This window comes from Felis catus, chromosome B3, assembly GCF_018350175.1.
Source record: "Felis catus isolate Fca126 chromosome B3, F.catus_Fca126_mat1.0, whole genome shotgun sequence".
Taxonomy (NCBI): domain Eukaryota; kingdom Metazoa; phylum Chordata; class Mammalia; order Carnivora; family Felidae; genus Felis; species Felis catus.
In genome coordinates, this window is record NC_058373.1 from 21,751,678 (window position 1) to 21,770,028 (window position 18,351).

Here is an 18,351-nt window from a genome sequence, read left to right on the forward strand (position 1 = left end):
AACCTCGACACATGAGGGGTAACACTACAGAGCACCCAGTCCCCCACACCCTACCTCAGGGGTGGGCAGCTTGCCCCAGCTTTCACTGGCCCTCCCTTGGCCTCAGGCTGACTCGGGTAGCCTTTGGATCATAGTGTCCCCATGCAGAGCTGTTGAAGAAGGGTCACTCTAGGGGACTGTGGGGGCTGGAAAGCAGAGTGGTGTCGGCTTTTCTCCCTGGCTGGTGTCCTCAGGGTCAGCTCCCTTAGTGACCTGTTCCACGCTAGGCTGGGGAAGGACACAGGATCAGGGTTGAGCACTAGGAAGGATGTGAGGAGGAAGAGACAGGCTCAGAGAAGCGGTGGGCAGGCCCTGTGACAGGGAAGCGGCTGGCCTTAGTGCCCTGAGCCTCAAAAGGCCCTGGAAATGCTCTTCTTTCTACACCACAGCATGGGTTTTTCCAGGTGGGGAGAGGGCCGGGTGGTGAGGACAGTGGGTGACCACCTCCTCTCTGGCAGTGGAACTCAGATTTACTGAGGAGCAAGGCCTCTGGCTTACTGTTCCAGTATCCTGTTCTCTGCAAGTGGTTCTTTTGAACAAAAGAGTGTTCTTAAAACACACTGGGTATAAATTGTCCAAGTGGCTGAGGCTCTGCTGGGTCTGGTGACCTGGGCTACTGAAGGAGAGGCTCCCTCCTCCCAGAGTGTCTAGAGCAGTTCCTTAGCACTTCAGCTGTTCTAGAAAAGGTAGGTCAGTGACTGGATGTTTTTTTTTGCCCCCCCCCCCCGCCCCCGCATCAGCTCCCTCAAAAACCAAAAGCATTTTAGAACTATAGAAAAATGACTTACTTGTTTTTATTTTGATTTATTTGCTTTATGAAACCAACTCTGACAAATACATTGTTTTGCTATGTTCTGTTTGAAACTTGTGACTTTTTTTTTTTTTTCGTGAAGGAAATGGCCCTCTGCTCTGAGTACCTGGAGCAGGCCAGTGTAGGTGCTGGGTCTGGAGGAAGAGCACGTGCTCCCCAGGGGCCACGTGCTGCCTCAGGGTGCTCAGACCTTCTCAGACAGGCAGGCAGGCAGGCAGGCCCTCTTGAAAAGGAACTGCCCAACTCGTCCACATGTTAGGTGCGGCCACGTGCTGCAGAGGGACTGGTGACTGCCTGCCAAGGTCCCCAGCAGGCAGAGTGGCCCAGTGCAGCTCAACTGGGCTGGGGGTGCCACTGGGAAGCTTCTCCCCAGGGTGCCGAGAGTGGTACCTTACATTGTGTGTGCTGTGCCACAGTGCCTTCATCTGTGAGATGGGCCTTTGGCCTTGATGGTCCCTTTTGGGCTCTCAACCCCCAGGATGCTAATGGCTGAGGTCAGCTTGTCAGAACATTTCCTATTCCATGGTGGGGAGAGGCTGTAAGAATGTCCTCCTTCTGAGTGAAATCTGGACTGGGAGTGCCAGGCTTTCTGGGTGTGTGGCCTTGGTGAGGTCGTTTTGACTGTCCACTTTTAGTCTCCATATCTAAGATCTTGACACAACTCCTGTCCCTCAGGGTAGAGTCAATGAGCTTGTGCATGCTGGAAGTAAAGGCTGCCTCCCTGTGAAGCTCCATGTTTGCAGGTGTGTGTGCTATGCGTTGTGGCCACCATTGGGGCAGCTGTGGCCAGGCTGGGGCCCTGCTGTCAAGACCCACCTGAGGGGGCAAAAGGGAGAGGACCGGAGTGAGGAAATGAAGCCTGGGGGAGGGGAGAGATACAGGAAGAGGAAGTGGACAGAATGGTTGCCAAAGGCTCTACAGAGAAGGGCCCCTCCCTTGGTTGCCTAGAGAGCCCTGGGTGTGGGCATGGGGCCCTGGGGTACAGAGCAGGCAGCTGGTTGTGCATGTTGGCAGATGGCAGCAGGAAGGGGGTCGTTTGCTCTGCTCCATGCCCTCTCCCAGGGGCCCTGGCTGACCTTGAAGACTTTTGTTTCTTTGGGGAGGGGGTAGTGCGGGCAGGCAGCCTCAAGTTGGCTGAAGGCTTGTCTGTGTCTAGGAGCAGTTTGGCTTCTCTCTGAGTCTCTGTGGACCTCCCCATGTGGCTGTCAATGACTGGTGCCACCCCAGACGTCACAGCCCAGCACAGCCTGCCAGAGGCTTTTCTGTACTGTGCCCGCTTCCCCCACCCCATCCGTGCCCGGCCCTCTGTCTTTCTTCCCTCCCTTCCTTCCTTCCTTTTCCTTTCTTTTGGTCCAAGAGAAAAACCCTTCCCAGAAGCCTGCACCCATTCCCTAGTTCCCACCTCCTTACCAGTCCCTGGCAGAAGGGACCGAGTCTCCTGCCTTGAACTTGTGGTCTGTCTCCTGACAGCTGGATGAACTCACCTGGCAGCACCTCTTCAGCAGCCAGAGCCTGGCCCAGCCACCGAGGCAGGTTCTCTCCAGTCCTGTGAGGGCGGACCCAGTGATAATTATGACAGGAACATGGTATATAGGAGGCTGAAGGGACCTTTAACACATGCAAGTTAACAGCTCTGGGTCTGCTGCTGTCAGATTCTTCTCCCTTGCCTTTTAAGTCACACTGGGTCTGTCAAACCACTGATCAGGGAGCACCCTCCAACAAAACAATTTGCAGAGTGACCCAGGGGCTTGAATCCTGGAGGTCCGTCCTCAGGAGCACCTTCCAGAAAAGTAGATTGGACTTCACTGCTATTTTTGAATTTCTCATATTCCAAGGAGCTCTCCTGCCCCCTCCCCCATTCTAAGGGGAATCTATTTTAAGGGGAATTCTGGGGATTGTATTCAGAATGTGCTGAGGAGAGTATGCACGGCCACATGTGGTGTGAATGGGTCTGGCCAGGAACTCATAGGGTTGTTCTGTCAGCTCCTGTTTTAAAATTTGCATTATTGAGGCACCTGGTTGGCTCAGTCCGTTGAGCGTCTAACTTCAGCTCAGGTCACGATCTCTCAGTTCGGGAGTTTGAGCCCCATGTCGGGCTCTACACTGGTTGACGGTGTGGAGTCTGCTTGGGATTCTCTCTCTCCCTCTCTCTCTGCCCTTTCCTTGCTCATGCTCTCTCTCTTAACAATAAATAAAACATTTAAAAAAATAAAATAAAATTTGTGTTATTTGTGGCTAGCATTTCCTAGTTTGCTGTGGATTCTTGTTTTTAACTTTGTGAATAGGTAAATACATTTGCGTGTTTTGAAATCCAGGAGATTTACGTAGTTTTCAAGGCACCCTCTCCTCACCCCTCTGTCCCCAGGTAGTCTGTATCCTCCCAGAGGACCTTTCTACAAGCAAAAGCACATGTCTGCGCACACTGTTCCTTCTGCTCAGAACCTTGCTTTCCTTCCTCAACAGTACCACTTTAGAGATCTCTCCCCATCAGTTCAGAAAGAGTCCATTCCACTTGTTTTTCATAGTATTCCGTCACATGGGGGTTCCATAACTTATTTCACAGGCCCCAGCTGGAGGACAGGAGTTGTTTTGAGGCTTTTTCTGCATTGAATGACCAGGCCCATATCCCATTTTGTAGGTGTGCAGGTGTATCTGTAGAATAGTTTCCCAAAAGTTGTTTTGTGGGGTCGAAGGTTGCACACATTTGTAATTGGGATCAGCATCACCACGTTGCCCTCCAGAGGGGTTGGGGCACTTTGTATTTCCACTGGCGAAATGTGAGAGTGCGTATTCCTGTGGCTTTGCTACCTGACAGATAAAAAGTAGGATTTCAGTGCGGTTTTGTTGGCGTTTGCTCTCTGACAGGTGAGGTTGAGCATGTTTTCAGATGTTTGAGAGTCATTTGTATTTTCTTTTTATCAACTGTCTTATGGCCTTTGCCCATATTTCTATTGAGTGTTGGTTTGTCTTTTAATTTCTGTGTTCTCATTCTGTATTGGAGGTTAGGCCTTTGTGATATGAGCTGCAAATATTTTTTTTTTCTCAGATTGTCATTTATCTTTTGCCTTTGCTTATGGTGACTTTGTCCATGTCTGGCTTTTATAGTCAGATTTATCAATCTTTTCATTTATAGTTACTGGGCTTTGATTCATAGAAAGAACTTCTATCCTAGCATGGTCCTTACTTTCTTTCCAGAAAGTACTTAGTTGTCCTTACACGTTTTTTGGACCCTCTCCCCTCTACCCATCTGAGATGATAATTTGTGCTAAGTGTGTTTCCCACTGTTTTGGTGTTTTGGGGTCTAGTTCTGGCATTTCCTCTCCTCCCCACCAGTCAGTTATCAGCTTCTGTGGCAGTATGTTGAATATCTGGCAGTCTGGTACCCTCACAGTATTCTTTTTTTCAGAGTTTTCCTAGCTGCTTCTATTTGTTTTTCTGTATGAATTTTAGGATCTAGTTCTCCTATTCCAAAATAAAACAAAGCAACACCCAAAATGCCTACTTCAAAAATACACTTACATCTTTTGTAGGAAGGCAGATTTTGTCTGAACTGTGCCCCCAAGGCAGTGTGTTGCTGCACACAGCCAGGTGCCACCTCCCCCTCTCATCCTGCCAGCTCTGCTTGTGCAGGAGTGTAAGGCAGCATGTGATCAGCAACACCTGTGCACCGGTAATGGTAGCATGAGACCAGAGTGCCCTGGGGCAGGGCCAGGGCTGCGGCTGTTCCAGCAAAGATGAACACAAAGCGGTATGGGGCTCGAACGTGCAACCAGTGGTTCCCACCACGGTCACTTGCCACTGACTTGCTCATGAGAGCCCCCTGCCCAAGGGGCTCAGTAGCCCAGGAGCACCCCGCCCCCCCCACAACCGGTGATAGTGGTGTATCTCCCATGAGCATGTATGTGCTCCCACTTAACCCTCACAGTAACTGTGAGAAGAAACAGGCAAGATGGCAACCCCTGAAGCCATCGACAAATGAGTAGGGGTGCAGGGGTGGGGTGGGTGCAGGGCTGCTTCCATGCAGAAAGCACCTCTCTGGCTACAGGCAGAGTCCTAGGACAAGAGGGGTCCCCACTGAGTGGGTTCTCACCTCCTCCACTTGTACCATGGGGGTAAGCGCTTCTAGCTGGAGCTTCCCAGGAGAGGGCATCTGCATGTCAGCTCCACATGGGTCTATAAACCACAGGCGTTTTCAGTGATCAATGAAATAGCCAGTGGCCTTCTAAAGAAAGGAAAGTCTGCTTTCCATAATGGGGACAGGCCTTTCTGCTGACCCCGAGGCTGCCCGTTGGCCTGGGTTTCCTTGCAGGCTGACAGCTGATTGGCCCCAATGGTGGGCTATCTCCCAATCTGTCCCAGCATGGGAGGGTGAGCAGGAGGGACTCGCTGGTATGAAAAACATGTCAGTCTTGATGTGGGGAGCTGGAGGTGGCCCCATACCAGGGGCCACTGAACAGAGCTATGTAGTGATGAGTGACAGCCCATTCCTTTCAGGACCTGGGTGCTGCAGCCTGGGAGCCTGGGAAAAGGTGTATCTCTGTGAAAGCCTCTCTCTGACCAGCCCCACCCCTCACCACGCTCCCCAGACACACACCCGTGGGGTTTCCTTATGCTCACTGAGGTCTTTTCATGTGATCTTAGGTACCCCTGTTAAGTCAATGGATCCATGTGCCCTTTTCCCCAGGGGCCCCCTATTCAGAGATGCATCCCCTCCCTTCTTTCTTCCACAGAGGGGAGCTCAACGAGGCTTCCCAGAGGCTTGGTTGGCACAGCCAGCCTGAGCTGAGAAGAGCCAGTGGGAGGCCGAGGGGCCAACTGGGGAGATCACTTACTGCCACAGGCAGAAGAGGCACTAGTTTACAGACATTGTTCTGGCTCCGGGTCTTTTTTTTTTTTTTTTTTTGCAACGCAAAAGGACCCCCAGGACTGCCCACAAGGGGCTCACAGACCAAAAACTGCCATGTGCAGGTGCTGTTGGATCCAGGAGGGACCCAATCATCTGTGGGAGCTGGCAGTCTGGCCCAAACTGGTTGGCGCATTTGAGAAAATTGGGAGCATGCCCTTTGGACAGGGGTCAGAGCAGGAGGGAGTCTCTCAGTGGCTCAGGGTGTGAGCTGAAACATGCACACTTCCCAAGCTGCACGTGCAGGTGCAGCTGCCAGGAAGGGGGCAGGGGGCAGGGCCCTGGGCTGGGCGCTCAGTCGGGGGCTTGGGCAGGAGGAAAGCCCCTGTCCTCTTAGCCTGGCTTCTTGCGGCTTCTGGGAGGAACACACTGTCCCAGCCCAGGCCTGTGGCTTGGGCAAGAGGAGCATGTGGGACGCAGTGTTCCCTGATAAGATGAGGCAATTGCTCTCACAGCCTCATCGCAGCGCCAAGGAACATTTATGTAACCCCCGCCCTGCACCCCGTGAGCCCTTGGCCCAGGCGCCCCTGCTGCCCAGCTGCCCCCCTCACGGTGCACCAACAGCACCCCGCCCTGTACCGACCAGTTATCCCCTGTCTCGCAGTCCTGCCACTTGCAGCCTGGCCCCTCCCAAGCCCCCTCCCATAGTGACCCAGCCTTTCCCCACCCAGCTTCCTTCACTCCCTCCCTGTGCACCCTGTACCCCACAAGACCTGACCTCTACCCCCTTGCTCTCACTCTGCCTCCCCCTCCCAAGTCCCTCTCACCATTCTGTCCCACAGCCCCAACCCTGGCCTCCTGCAGCCCTGCCTTTGGAAAGCGAGGGCAGGGGGACTGGAGTGGGCCCATCCCAGTCTTAGGCATCAGGCAGGATGCTGCAGAAGGGCTGATCTCCCTTCAGGGTTCTGGAATCTCTGATCAGGTTTCCTATCCTGAGAGGGCCAGTGTCACTTCTGAGCTAGACTGAGCATTCTCCTTGTGGTGGCCCTGTGGTACTATTGTGTCCTCCTATCACATGCCCAAGAGGAGGCAGATTCAGAATTGAGCCCAGCAGGAGGGAAGCTAGGGTTCATTTGGTCTGGGTGGCCAACTCCGTGCTGGGCCCCACTCTACTCTGTGTACGATCCCTATATACTCACTCCGCCTAGTCACACCACCTTGGAGTCAGTCCTTAGAAGAGCAGTTTTCAAAGTGAGGCCCAGGGACACCTGTAGGTACCTGAGATACTTCCAGGAGACCATGAGGTCAAAACTATTTTCAAAATAATAATATTATTTGTCCCTTATTCTCTCAAAAGAATACAATGAAATATTCCAGAAGGTACATGATGTGTGATGACATCCCCCTGACAGCTACAGGAATGCACATGTGCTTGAGTTTAAATCTTTTTTCAGTTTTAATTTCTAATATGATAAATATCAATGGATATAACCCACATGAACAAATACTCTTTCGGTCCCTCACTACAAGTATGAGCCTTACTGTGGGTGACTCTGTCCTCCTGTCCAGGCTGCCTTTCCCCAGCTGTTCTCGATTCTTCTGGCTGCTCCTCATCAGCCTCCTGGGTGCTGCTTGAATGTCACCATGTAGAGGCGGGCCCTGCCAGACCCTGGTGCTGATCCTTGCCAGCATGAATCATAACTTCTGAGTGATATATTCATCTGTTTATTGCTGTCTACCCTCCTGGAATGGGCTGACAGAGGTATAAAGGATGGAATTGGGGGGACTCTGCATAATGACCCTGTCCCCAGGGCCAGACAGCGAGTCTGTGTTCAATAAAAGTGCTGAGCTGCTGTTACCCAGATGGACCAAGAGCTGTGTGCTGGCCTAGGGGTGATGCTGGACTTTCCTTGCCTTCTGCCACTCCAGGCTACCTGGTACCAGCATCCCATCCTATTGGATGCTACAGTTCTGTGTGGCCCACACATCATTGTAGCCCTATAATTATACCCCTCACGTGCTTCCCAGAGCTGCAAACATAAGGACCTTGAAAAGGACAAGCTCCCAATGAGGGCCCAGGGTTTATTAGAAAGCAAGGGTGAGTCTGAATTTGGGTTGGTCTTCCCCTACTGCCACCATGGGCCTAAATTTGAGAAGACACAGGTGTAAAAAATAGTGGATAAGAGCAATAATAATAGCTAACATTTCATAGGTGGCATTTGGCATGTGTCAGGCACAGTGCCAAGGTCTGGTCGTGTGTGTGAGCCCATGGGATCACCATGTGTACCCCACTATAAGGATGTGGTAGTATATTCATTTCCTGTGGCTACCATAACAAATTACCATAAATTGGGTGGCTTAAAATAACAGAAATGCACTCTCTCACTGTTTTGGAGGGCAGAAGTCTAAGATCAAGGTGTTTGCAGCTCACTACCTTGCCCACCTCTTTTCCTTCTGAAGGCTCTGGGGGTGGGGTGGGGAGATGGAATCCATTTCATGCTTCTCTCCTAGATTCTGGGGGCTGCCCTACAGTCTTTGGAGTTTCTTGGCTTATAGATATATCACTCCAGTCTCTTCCTCTGTCATCGTTTGGCCCTCTCTTCTCTTCTTTTCTAAAGGACACTTGTGATCTCATTTCAAGACCCTTACCTTAATTGTATCTACAAAGACGCTTTTTCCAAATAAGATCACAAGTTCAAGGGATTAGGACCGGGACATCTTTTTCAGGGAGCACTCTTTACCCCACCATAGGCAAAAAGGTACTTATCTGAGGCCACACACATCAGTATACTGTGAGAACAGATCTAAGCCTCATCTGTCAGACGTGGCACACCAAGCTCTTGAACTCAGCACCTAGTCACAGGAAAATGAAACTTTTGTGTTTAATGCTAGACCTTTCCAAACATCTAATGACCAATGTGCATTGTGAAGTTCCTAGACGGGACTTAGCATGTAGCATTTCTCAAACTTTTTTTGTTGACGAGATTTTTTTCCTCCAGAACCAATTAACAATGTATTCAATTCTAAAAAGACACATAACACAGAAGAGCTTACAACAACAAAAAATCCTGTTCCCAGTGAGGCATCACTTTCTAGAGACTAACACTGCTCTGATTTTAGTTGTCTTGGTAGTTACTGCCATAAATGAATTATATGATATATACATACATACATATATATATATATATATATATATATTTACTGTTCTTTGATGTATCAGATTTATATATGATGCATTATCTCCCTGCCATGAAATTGAAGGATTTACCTCATATCTACCCCTCCCCTCACCTCCTCCTGAATTGATGAATATATTATTTTAATTTTTTTTGTTGTTGATTATCCTTATAACTTTAACCTCATTTAGACATTTCCTTTGTGCATGTGTGTGTTCCTACCTTTCTCTTAAATCCACATTCTTTACTGGGGGGCCATGAGTCAGTTGTATGGGCTTTGTCTATAACATTGATTCTAAATACTGACAACTAGTGCTAGGGTTCACATGACCATAACTGTGTAAAGATTGCTTCCATATGCCAGGGCCTGTGGTGGGATTTCATTCCCTCCTGCTGCCTCATGGGGTTGTTGTGAAAGATAAATATAACATACAAAAAGCCCGTAGTACAGTGTTTGGCTCAGAGCTCTTCCCTGATGGCTCATATCTTATAGCACTTTAGATTGCTTCAAATTTAGATCCCAGTTTTCTTGCATGTCTTCTAATTTTCCTGGAGTTTGTAATTTCCTCTCTTTTTTCTTTTAACCAAAGAATAGTATGTGCCTTCACTGTGTCCTGAAGTTTATTCAGCCTCTTGATCATACTCTCTGATGCATGGAATTCACCTTCTTCTTGAAACTATCCCCCTGTGATTCCTGCCTCTGTGGCCACCAGGTCTCTGCCTCACTCTTATCCTGAGATGCCCCTTCATTTTTCACTAATTTCCCTGGCTTCTCATTTTTTCTTTTCTCATTTTTGCTGGAGTTTGAGAGGTAAACTTGGAAGACCCTGTTTCTTTTTCATCGAGCATCCCGTGTGATTTACAAGAAGTCTGGTATTCCCTCATGGTTGACTTGGTGTTTGTTCTCACCTCTTTCTAATAAGTTTTGTGATCTCTTCATTTTACCCAGTGTTCTGACTTTGCAGAAATTCTCACAGCATTGCAGAAATTCTTGCAGCAGGAGCCTTTACTTACTACCCTGCCCACCTCTCTGCCAGCCCTTTCCATGTTACTCTCCTGTCTTGTTTGATTCTGACAGATACTGTTTTCTTGTTTCTTTGGTAATTTACTCTCCTCCATTTTTTTCTTTTCTTTTTTCTAACGAACAGAAATTATTTAAATATATTTCACCCCCAGGATTGATTCCCTGTAACTCTGAACTATCATTTGTAACTATCAGATAGTTTTGGGATACGATGGTTTGCTCTCTTGATTTTGAATTCTCCTCCCACACACCCCCTTTCCTGCTCCCCCCCCCAAAGCCCCTGTAAAATCAGTAACAACATATACAGCCACACAGAGCTCTTAGTTTCAGCATTACTAGGAGGCAGAGAACACTGCAACATTCACATATTTTCAGAGCTTTTTTGATGTTGTTCCATTTTTATGGGGTATTTTCTTCAGTATATTTCCATCTGTTCTATGAAATTTTTGTTTGGGCAATAATACTCTCATTTTCTAAACACTATTTTTTGTTCTCTGAACTTCCTTTTGATGGTATCATGTTCACTTTATGCATGAAATTTTGTCTGAAAATTTTCTCAGAATACTAATTCAAAGTTTTAGGTTGACATTCTCTTCTGTCTCATGGCTTCACTCTTTTTCCTCTGGAGTCAGCTTTGTTTTGTTGCTCTTGGCCTTTTCCCTTTCATCTTGCTGGATTTCCTTCGCCATCTGGCCATCCTTGAGTGTTTATATTTAAGGTTGATGGGCTCATTTAGGGTGGGTGGCGTGGATTTCCTCTGCTGGGCACAGGTGCACCAGCTTCAAGGACTGGCTGAAGGCTTTAGGGCTGGGGGCGGGGATGGGGGGAGTGGGGGTGGTGGTGGTGGTGGAGAATGGAAAGGGTGGTGGTGTGGCCACCCCCAGTGCCATAAGGGCTGCATCTGGGGTGGCAGAAGCCCCTGCTGATTCTCCCTGAGCAGTTGATACCATTTTTTTGTGGTTCAGAGTTTGCCTGGGTAAATGATGGCCTGTTCCTTGCTCTGAGGGATGGGAGGGGTGAGGTCCTCATTGAAGTCTACCTTTGTTACCTCCCTGTCAGGGAGTGTTCTGGGTAGCCACCCTTGTCTGTCACTGTGTTTGGGTCTGCAAGAGCCTGTTGCAGCCTCTTGTTCTGCTGGCTGTTACCTATTGGCCACACTGGAGGTTGAAAGAGCAACATGAGAAGCAAATTACCTGGTCTGGGCTCCTTATGTTATTGATGAGGAAACTGAGGATCAGAATAGTAGTAGAGCACTCAGGTTGGGAATTGTCTCTTGGCCCTGCAGGGGTGTGGGGCTCTGGAGTGTGGCTCCCTTCAGGCCAGTGTGAGGCAGCTGGACCCTCCCTGGTAGGCCTGCAAGTCCTACCTCTGAGATTCCCAATCTCAGAGCCTGAAGATAAGCCTGATCTCCCCTCAGGCCAGGGCCAGGGGTGCCTGCACAGGTTGTTGGGGGTCATGCTCTGCCGTGTGCTTGGGACTGCCACCGCCAGGGGCCTTGGGCCCTGCTATCACAGTTACTGAGAAGCTGCCATTTCATCCTGGGAGATGCCTGCTGCCTTCCTTGGGTACTGGCTGGAGGGCACAGGCACGGCACATGTTTGCCCTGATAGGTTGGTTACAGGCCGGTGGAGAGGGAGGGGACGCGGCTAGGGATGGGGAGGAGCAGGCTGCGTGGAGGGCAGGGCCAGGACCGGTGACTAATGCGCTGCCCTGTCGCCCCGCAGGTGAGAGACCCTTCGCCTGTAGCTGGCAGGACTGCAACAAGAAGTTCGCGCGCTCCGACGAGCTGGCCCGGCACTACCGCACGCACACAGGCGAGAAGAAGTTCAGCTGTCCCATCTGCGAGAAGCGCTTCATGCGCAGCGACCACCTGACGAAGCACGCACGCCGCCATGCCAACTTCCACCCGGGCATGCTGCAGCGGCGCAGCGGGGGCTCACGGACCGGCTCCCTCAGCGACTACAGCCGCTCCGATGCCAGCAGCCCCACCATCAGCCCGGCCAGCTCGCCCTGAGCGCGGCCGCCGCCCAACGCAGCACAGCCCCGCCCACCCCTCTGCGGGGCCCCGCCCACCCCTCCGCGGGCCCCGCCCACCCCTGGCCGGCGAGGACCCTCCGCCCCTACTACAGCCATGAGCAGATATGCTCGCCCTTCCTTTTGTGATGCCGTGTCTTTTCCTTTTGTAATGAGAAAGAAAGAACTTTCTGGAGTCAAAACAACAACACAACAGACAATTTTCTTCACCTCAGGTGTCAAAGTGAATTTGTAAAAAAACGAAACAAAAAATTTTCAAAAAACACCATCCACAAATTGCACAATAAACATACCCACAAAGGTGAGATTCAGTGGTGTTGAACCCCTCCCCCCCTTTCTCAGGGATGGACATGTTCCACGAGGTCAGTGAGGACACCCCCTTCCTGCCGCCTTATTCTGTACATAGATTTGCACTCTGGAGTTTTCTGTTAGGTTCGGGAACACACTGGGGACAAAGACTGAGCAATGCAGGTGGAGCTCAGTGTCTGGCCCTTGGGTTAGTCCGTCAGTCATTTCTGAGCGGATGTGGTCACTGACATTTGCTTCCAGGCCAGATTCCTCAGCAGGGGGCCCCAAGTCTCCACGCAGCCGCCAGCCTCTGCCCCAGAAGCCCGGCCGGGCTCAGGACATAGATGATTCAGAGGGATGCCTTAAGCTGTGCTGGGCGAAAGAAGCACTCCACCTGGGGAGACCACAGAGGCGCCCACCCTCTGCGGGGCCCTGCCAGTCTCCCTGTCCCTGACTCCAGGAGCCTCTCTCTGGGCCTCTCAGCACTGGGAGCAGAGGTGCAAGCCCCAGCCAGTCAGACCACTGCACCATCCGAAGTCCAATGCGACAGGGCCCGGGCCACACCTGCCCCACCCTTGGCCTGCCTGAGGCGCATGCCCTGCACAGGGACACCGGCTAGTTTGTGTCCTGCAGAAGGTACATGGGGACCTCTCACTTTTATCATGTTTTCTGACTGGAAAATAGAGGCTAGGAATCCTGGTGTTTTCAAAGATGTCTGAAAGTGTCTCTGGTGCCTCCAGTTCCTGTGTTCTCCTGGACCCGTCCTGCTATCAAGACACCTTTGTTGGAAACAATGGGGAAGGTTGTTGGGCCACCTTGCCAGAGGCCCTGTGTGTGTGGTCGTGCATGCGGCATCGCTCAGTGCTTCACAGAGACAGTTCTGTAGCAAGAGACCGGAACATTGTGACTTGGAACTTTACGGGAGTGGTGAAGCAGATGTTATGGGAAATGCTGTCGGAGAACGTGCATTCTGTTTGCTCCCCAGGGAACACCAGACAGAAAGTTGTGGGAAATACTTTGCTCAGACCCACCGTGTTCCCAGCTCAGAATTAGCAAACCTCCAGCTTCTCCATGAGCTTTGCACCCCCTGGACTTCTCCCTTTCCCTCCCGTTTCTCCCCTTCTGCCTGGGAGGCCTCAGCCCACACCCTGCCTGTGGCACATTAGGGCTGTGGGGGCTCCATCGCCAGCGTTCTCCTGCCAGGGGAGGAGGAGCAGAGAGCTGAGCAGTATCTCGTGGAGCCCCAACCTTGAGCCCTGGTGAGGCAGTCAGGCTGGGCTCCAGCGTGCTGCTCCTCTGCAGACATTTGGAGGTTCCACCTGAGTGCTGCCCAGGCACCACCCTTTCCTTCCTCCTGAGATTTGGGGCCTGTAAATACAAGCCCCCAGGACAGTGCGTGTGTGTGTATGTGTGTGTGTGTATGTGTGTATGTGTGTGTTGGGGTGGGGGGTGGGTTTGGGGTGGACTTGGGGTATCTTGCAGAGACCTCTGCTCATTTTGGTGAGGAGGAATGACCCTTGGGACCTCAGAGGGCTGTAGATGGGCTTCCTGGGCCCAGAGTGCCTTGGTTGTGACCACCCTGCTTCCACCCTCACCCTGTCATGGCATGGGGTGCAGCACAGAGAAGCCGTAGACACCCAGGCCTGGCTGGTGCTCACAGCCTGTGGCCGTTGCTTTGGGCCAACACCTTCTGTCCATAGTGACCACAAGGGTGGCAGTCTGCTGTTGACAGCACTTGGGTGCCCCTTTCTAACTCCACTGTGTGTCATCTGGGATTGACGGGTGGCATGGTGGTGGCTTCCAAGTAGCATGTTAGGTACTAGGTTGGGCAGTAGCGTTGTTCTTGCTGTGGGTGGAAGCCAGGCAGGGCCAGGGGATCGGGTGCAGAGCTCACTGCCCTGGCTGCCGGGCCCTACTCGGGCTGCCTGCTTGCATTTGGTCTGGGAGAGAGGGTGGAATATCCTGTAGAGACCTGGACAGAAGAGCGCTCTGAGTGCTCAGTGTGAAAAATCCTCCTGCCCAGTTCCAAAGTGAGGCCTGGAAGGCCCTCAGAGGCCCCTCCCAAAGTTGTTTCCGTGTGAGGCAGAGAAAGCCACACTCTGAATACATTTCATGTCTCAGGAACTCACATTCCAGGTTCAGGAATTTTATTCCAAAGTCCTTTGGTGTGCTCACCGTCCACGGGTCCCCGAAGGCAGAGAGAGGAGGCTGTGGGTCTCTGGGAGGCCAAAATGCTGTCCTCTGGAGGAGCCGGGAGTCTCCTTGTGATCTGCCTACTGGCATCTCAGAGGGAGGGTTTCTAACCCCACTTCTGTCTGCACATAAGAAGGGGAGTAAGGACTCTAAACCCAGTCATTTTGGAATAAAAGAAGAGCTGGTTTGTTTTAGAGGTGGGGTGGGGGGTGGGGGAGGGAAAGCGGGTGTTTGCTGTTTCCAAAGAGAGCACTTAATTTAATTTTTCCTCTAAATGACCCAGGGCTGTTCCGTCGGATAGATGGAAGGGTAACATTGCCTTAAAACAGAAATATGCAGGCATTGGCTATTTTTGGCAAATGAGTGTGTCTTCGTTCCCAAAGCAGTGCTGGTCTAATGGCAGGGTGCGGTCCTTCCTCTAGGGGCCTGGCCTGGGAGATGGGGCACTGCTCTGCTGACTTAGGGCACCTGGAGAGAATTCCCGCCTGGCACCCCTGGGCACTAGGCCCGGGGCTCCAGTCGGACCATGCCAACTCATCTGGGGCTAAAATTCATCTCACTTGAAGGGTGGGAAAAATCCATGAACCTTGGTGAGGTTTAAATGGGCTCTCACTGGCATCTCATCATGAAATGAGTGCTTGTGGAAGGGGGCGGTGGACCTTGGAAAGCTGGCCCCCCTGGGCCCCCGCTGAAAGGGGTGGACCCTCTTGAAACAACCTGCATTTTCTTCTGAAATGTAGAATGTCTTCCCAGCTTGGGTCTGTTTCAGGGTCTTTCATTTTTCTGGTTTATGGCCATGCTTGCCCGGCTTCAGTGTGATTGAGGAACCCATAGGACTCCTAGAAATAATAGTGAAAACTCAGACCTTTATTTTGTAGCAGACTTGTTCTCAAAGGCCAAGGGGGCAGAGGTCTCAAGATGAAGGATGCCTGAACAAAGGAAGAATTCCCCTCCAAAAAGTCCTAAAAGGGACCCTGGACCCAACCATCAGCAGGCTGGTGTTTAGCTCACATCCCAAATAAGAAAGCCCCTCTTTGCATCAGCCATGTTAGGGGACCAGTTGTTGGCTCCCCATATGCCCACTGAATCCTATAGCCATCCAGAAAGAAACAGATGAACACAGCTGTTTCCACAAAGGGCCCAGGGTCCTCTTCTGTAGGGTGCTATGTAGGAACAGGCAGTGATGCCCTTGATGGGAATATAGTCCTGGAGGTGCCCTACCTGCATCCCACTACACCCCCACTTGTGGCACTTTGAGGTGCAGGACACCCCCCACACCCTTTATTCTGAGGCCATGCAACCGGGCAGGTGCAGGATTCGCCACGGTGCAGCCTCCAGGTGCAAACATCAGTGGCAGTGGGGTCCCCAGATCTCACCATGCCCTGGCTCTCCGCTCAGACCAGTGGAAGGTGATTCAGAGATAGGGACAGACAGGCCACAGGTGGCCCCCGGCCCACTTTTTGGGACATGAAGAGAGGGCTGGTGGCTTTCTAGGGTCCCAAGAGGAGTGTGGCAGAATTGGGGTCTCCATTTGAGCCTTCTGCTGCCCAGCCCAGTCTTCAGAAGACCCAACCTCCTTTCTTGCCAGAAGCAGGTGCTAAGGTGGACTGCACAGGGTCCTAGCACTCCTTGGGGACTTCATCCTCAGCAAGCTGGAGTGCCACCTAACAAGAAAGCGTGATCTGAGCAATAGCATCCCCTTGTTTTCTGACTCCTGATTTGGGCTTGTTTACCAGGCTACCTGATGATTTTGACTTCTGGCAGGTATCATGGATTTTTTTTTTTTTTAAACCCATTTTTACAAAGTCATTCAGTCAAAAACACAGTGCTGGAAGGTTTAAAGTGTCTGATGTATTGGTCACATTGAGACCAGTAAGAAATGCTTTGTAGGTCACCCACATCTTTTTTGCTATCCAAAGATTGCATATGCGATTCTGGTGGCCGTATTTTCCAAAGCTAAAATGGAGGGTGTGGGCTAACACTTTCTGAATGCAGGGTTGCCCTGGGAAAAGCCTGCCTCTATGACTGATGTTCCTCATTCTAAGGTTAGGTTTCGAAGGTTTGTCCAAGACACATTCCAGAGAATTTTGTACCAGAATTTGGATGTACAATCCAGCTTACTACTGATAAATGCCTGAGTGTCATTTAGGGAGAGGCCCTTCCCCCACCCACTGTCCTGTCCCTCACTGGTTAGAAGATTGGATTCGGTGGTGGGAGCTGTGAGCCCCGGATCCATGAGGGTAGAGGGGCCATACCTGGTTTCTTGGTTTCTACTGACCCCCTGTAGCAATGTTGGACTTGGCAGTGTGTCCAGCTGGCCCTGCCCAGCCTCTCCCTTCTTATGCAGCTTTAAAACCTTACTACTTTTATTTAAAGATGAACAGGATGGGAGGGGAGTGGACCACAGGAGCAGCTTTCTCCTAGGGCTCAAGGGAAGCTTCCTAGTGACACATTGACAGGATGCTGTACACGCTCACTTAGAAACCCAAGTATGTGTGAGCTGAATGCCTGCAAGACAGCCACAGGTCTGGTCAAAGATTTTCCTTCCCACTCAGAGCACAAGGGCTGGGTGTACCGGCCGGATCCCTCCCCAGCCTGCCCTCTGTGTGGGGTGAGAGGGTCATTTCCCAGGGCGGCTCAGACACCACTTGGGGAGCAGTGTGGTGGCCATTCCTGGTCAGGGTGCCCATGGGTGGGTGGGTGGCTTCGCTCTTTAGTCTCAGCCCGGAGAGTCCATGTGCCTAGTGCCGGGGATCCCAAGGGCTCAACGGCGTCAGCACGAGCTATGCATTGTGGGGCCTGGGGCTTGCTGTGGTTCCCACAGAACCAGGAATAACTTGTGTGGATATGTTGGGTGCATGAGTCAGCCACCCCAGACCCACACAAATGACCCCTTCCCCATCCAAAGCCATTGATGGAGTTTCTCTGGAATCGTTTGCCAAAATCCCAAGGCAGAATCCAAGGGTCCAAGACCATTTCCATGGAGCACACATTTTCCTTTTCTGTAGGAACTTTTTTTTTTCTTTTTAACCAGCACCACACCATGCTTCCGAAGGCCACGTTTCATCTTTCCTGGATCACTACAGTGAAGTATTACAGTTGTACAGTTCCCAATCTGGCCTTGGCTTGCTCGGATAAAACTTTGTATGTATTTTGTATGGCATAGATTCTATATTGTAATGATGTCCTATGCAAAAAGAAAAAAAAATTAACTAAATTGTAAATTTTATTGTTTTAACGTGTATGCATGTTTAGTGACGTTTACATTTTGAAATAAAATTTATGATTCATTATTTGCCAGAGCTGGTTCCTTGGAGAGGCCCGGGGTGGGGAAGGGGAGGGACCAAAATGGACCAACTCCAGCATTGGTCCAACTCCAATGGACCAACTGCAGCATACGTAATTGCCTGAGGGGCAGTAACCGACCCTGAGCTTTGTAGGCCTTTTATAGAATAGAAGGCTTTGCAGAAAGTGGGTGCCCCTCTGGCTATCCCCTGCCTATTTCAGCTTATCACATTCCCTGCCCTCAACTCTACTCCCTCCCCCACAAAAAGCTCAGCCTGACAATTCCATCCTTCAGAGCATCAAGGAGAAAGGTAGACCCCAGGGAGGCAGTGATGACAGGACCCTGAGCAGGGCATAGTGTTGGTCCCTAGAACCAACCCCCCCATAAACACCTGCTCCCCAGGGCAGCAGCCCCATTTCTCAACTCCAGTTGCCCTCCGAGGGTCTGAAAGTCTGTCAGACTATACACTGTCACTCAGCCAGATGGCTGCCTGCTCCCCTTGTCCCTGCCCAGGGCCCAAAGAGTGACCTGTTTGCAGCCACAGAAGACCCTGAGGTTGGCTGTGGGAACGGACCCCAAAACACACTGCCACAAGCACCAGGTCTGGGGTGCTGGGGACTGGCATGGTATGTGTTGATACCAGAGCTCATTCAAGGC

General features: G+C 51.2%; 1 protein-coding gene across 1 annotated transcript in view; it reads left to right on the forward strand.

Annotated features, from left to right (window-relative positions):
* KLF13 (Kruppel like factor 13) overlaps positions 1 to 17,701 on the forward strand; it is a 50,935-nt gene extending 33,234 nt beyond the window's left edge. Inside the window, exon 2 of the mRNA XM_023255009.2 lies at positions 11,618 to 17,701. Within this exon, the coding sequence (XP_023110777.1) occupies positions 11,618 to 11,907 (290 nt within the window). The 3' untranslated portion in view covers positions 11,908 to 17,701. The remainder of the gene's footprint in view (positions 1 to 11,617) is intronic.
* The last annotated feature ends 650 nt before the right edge of the window (positions 17,702 to 18,351 follow it).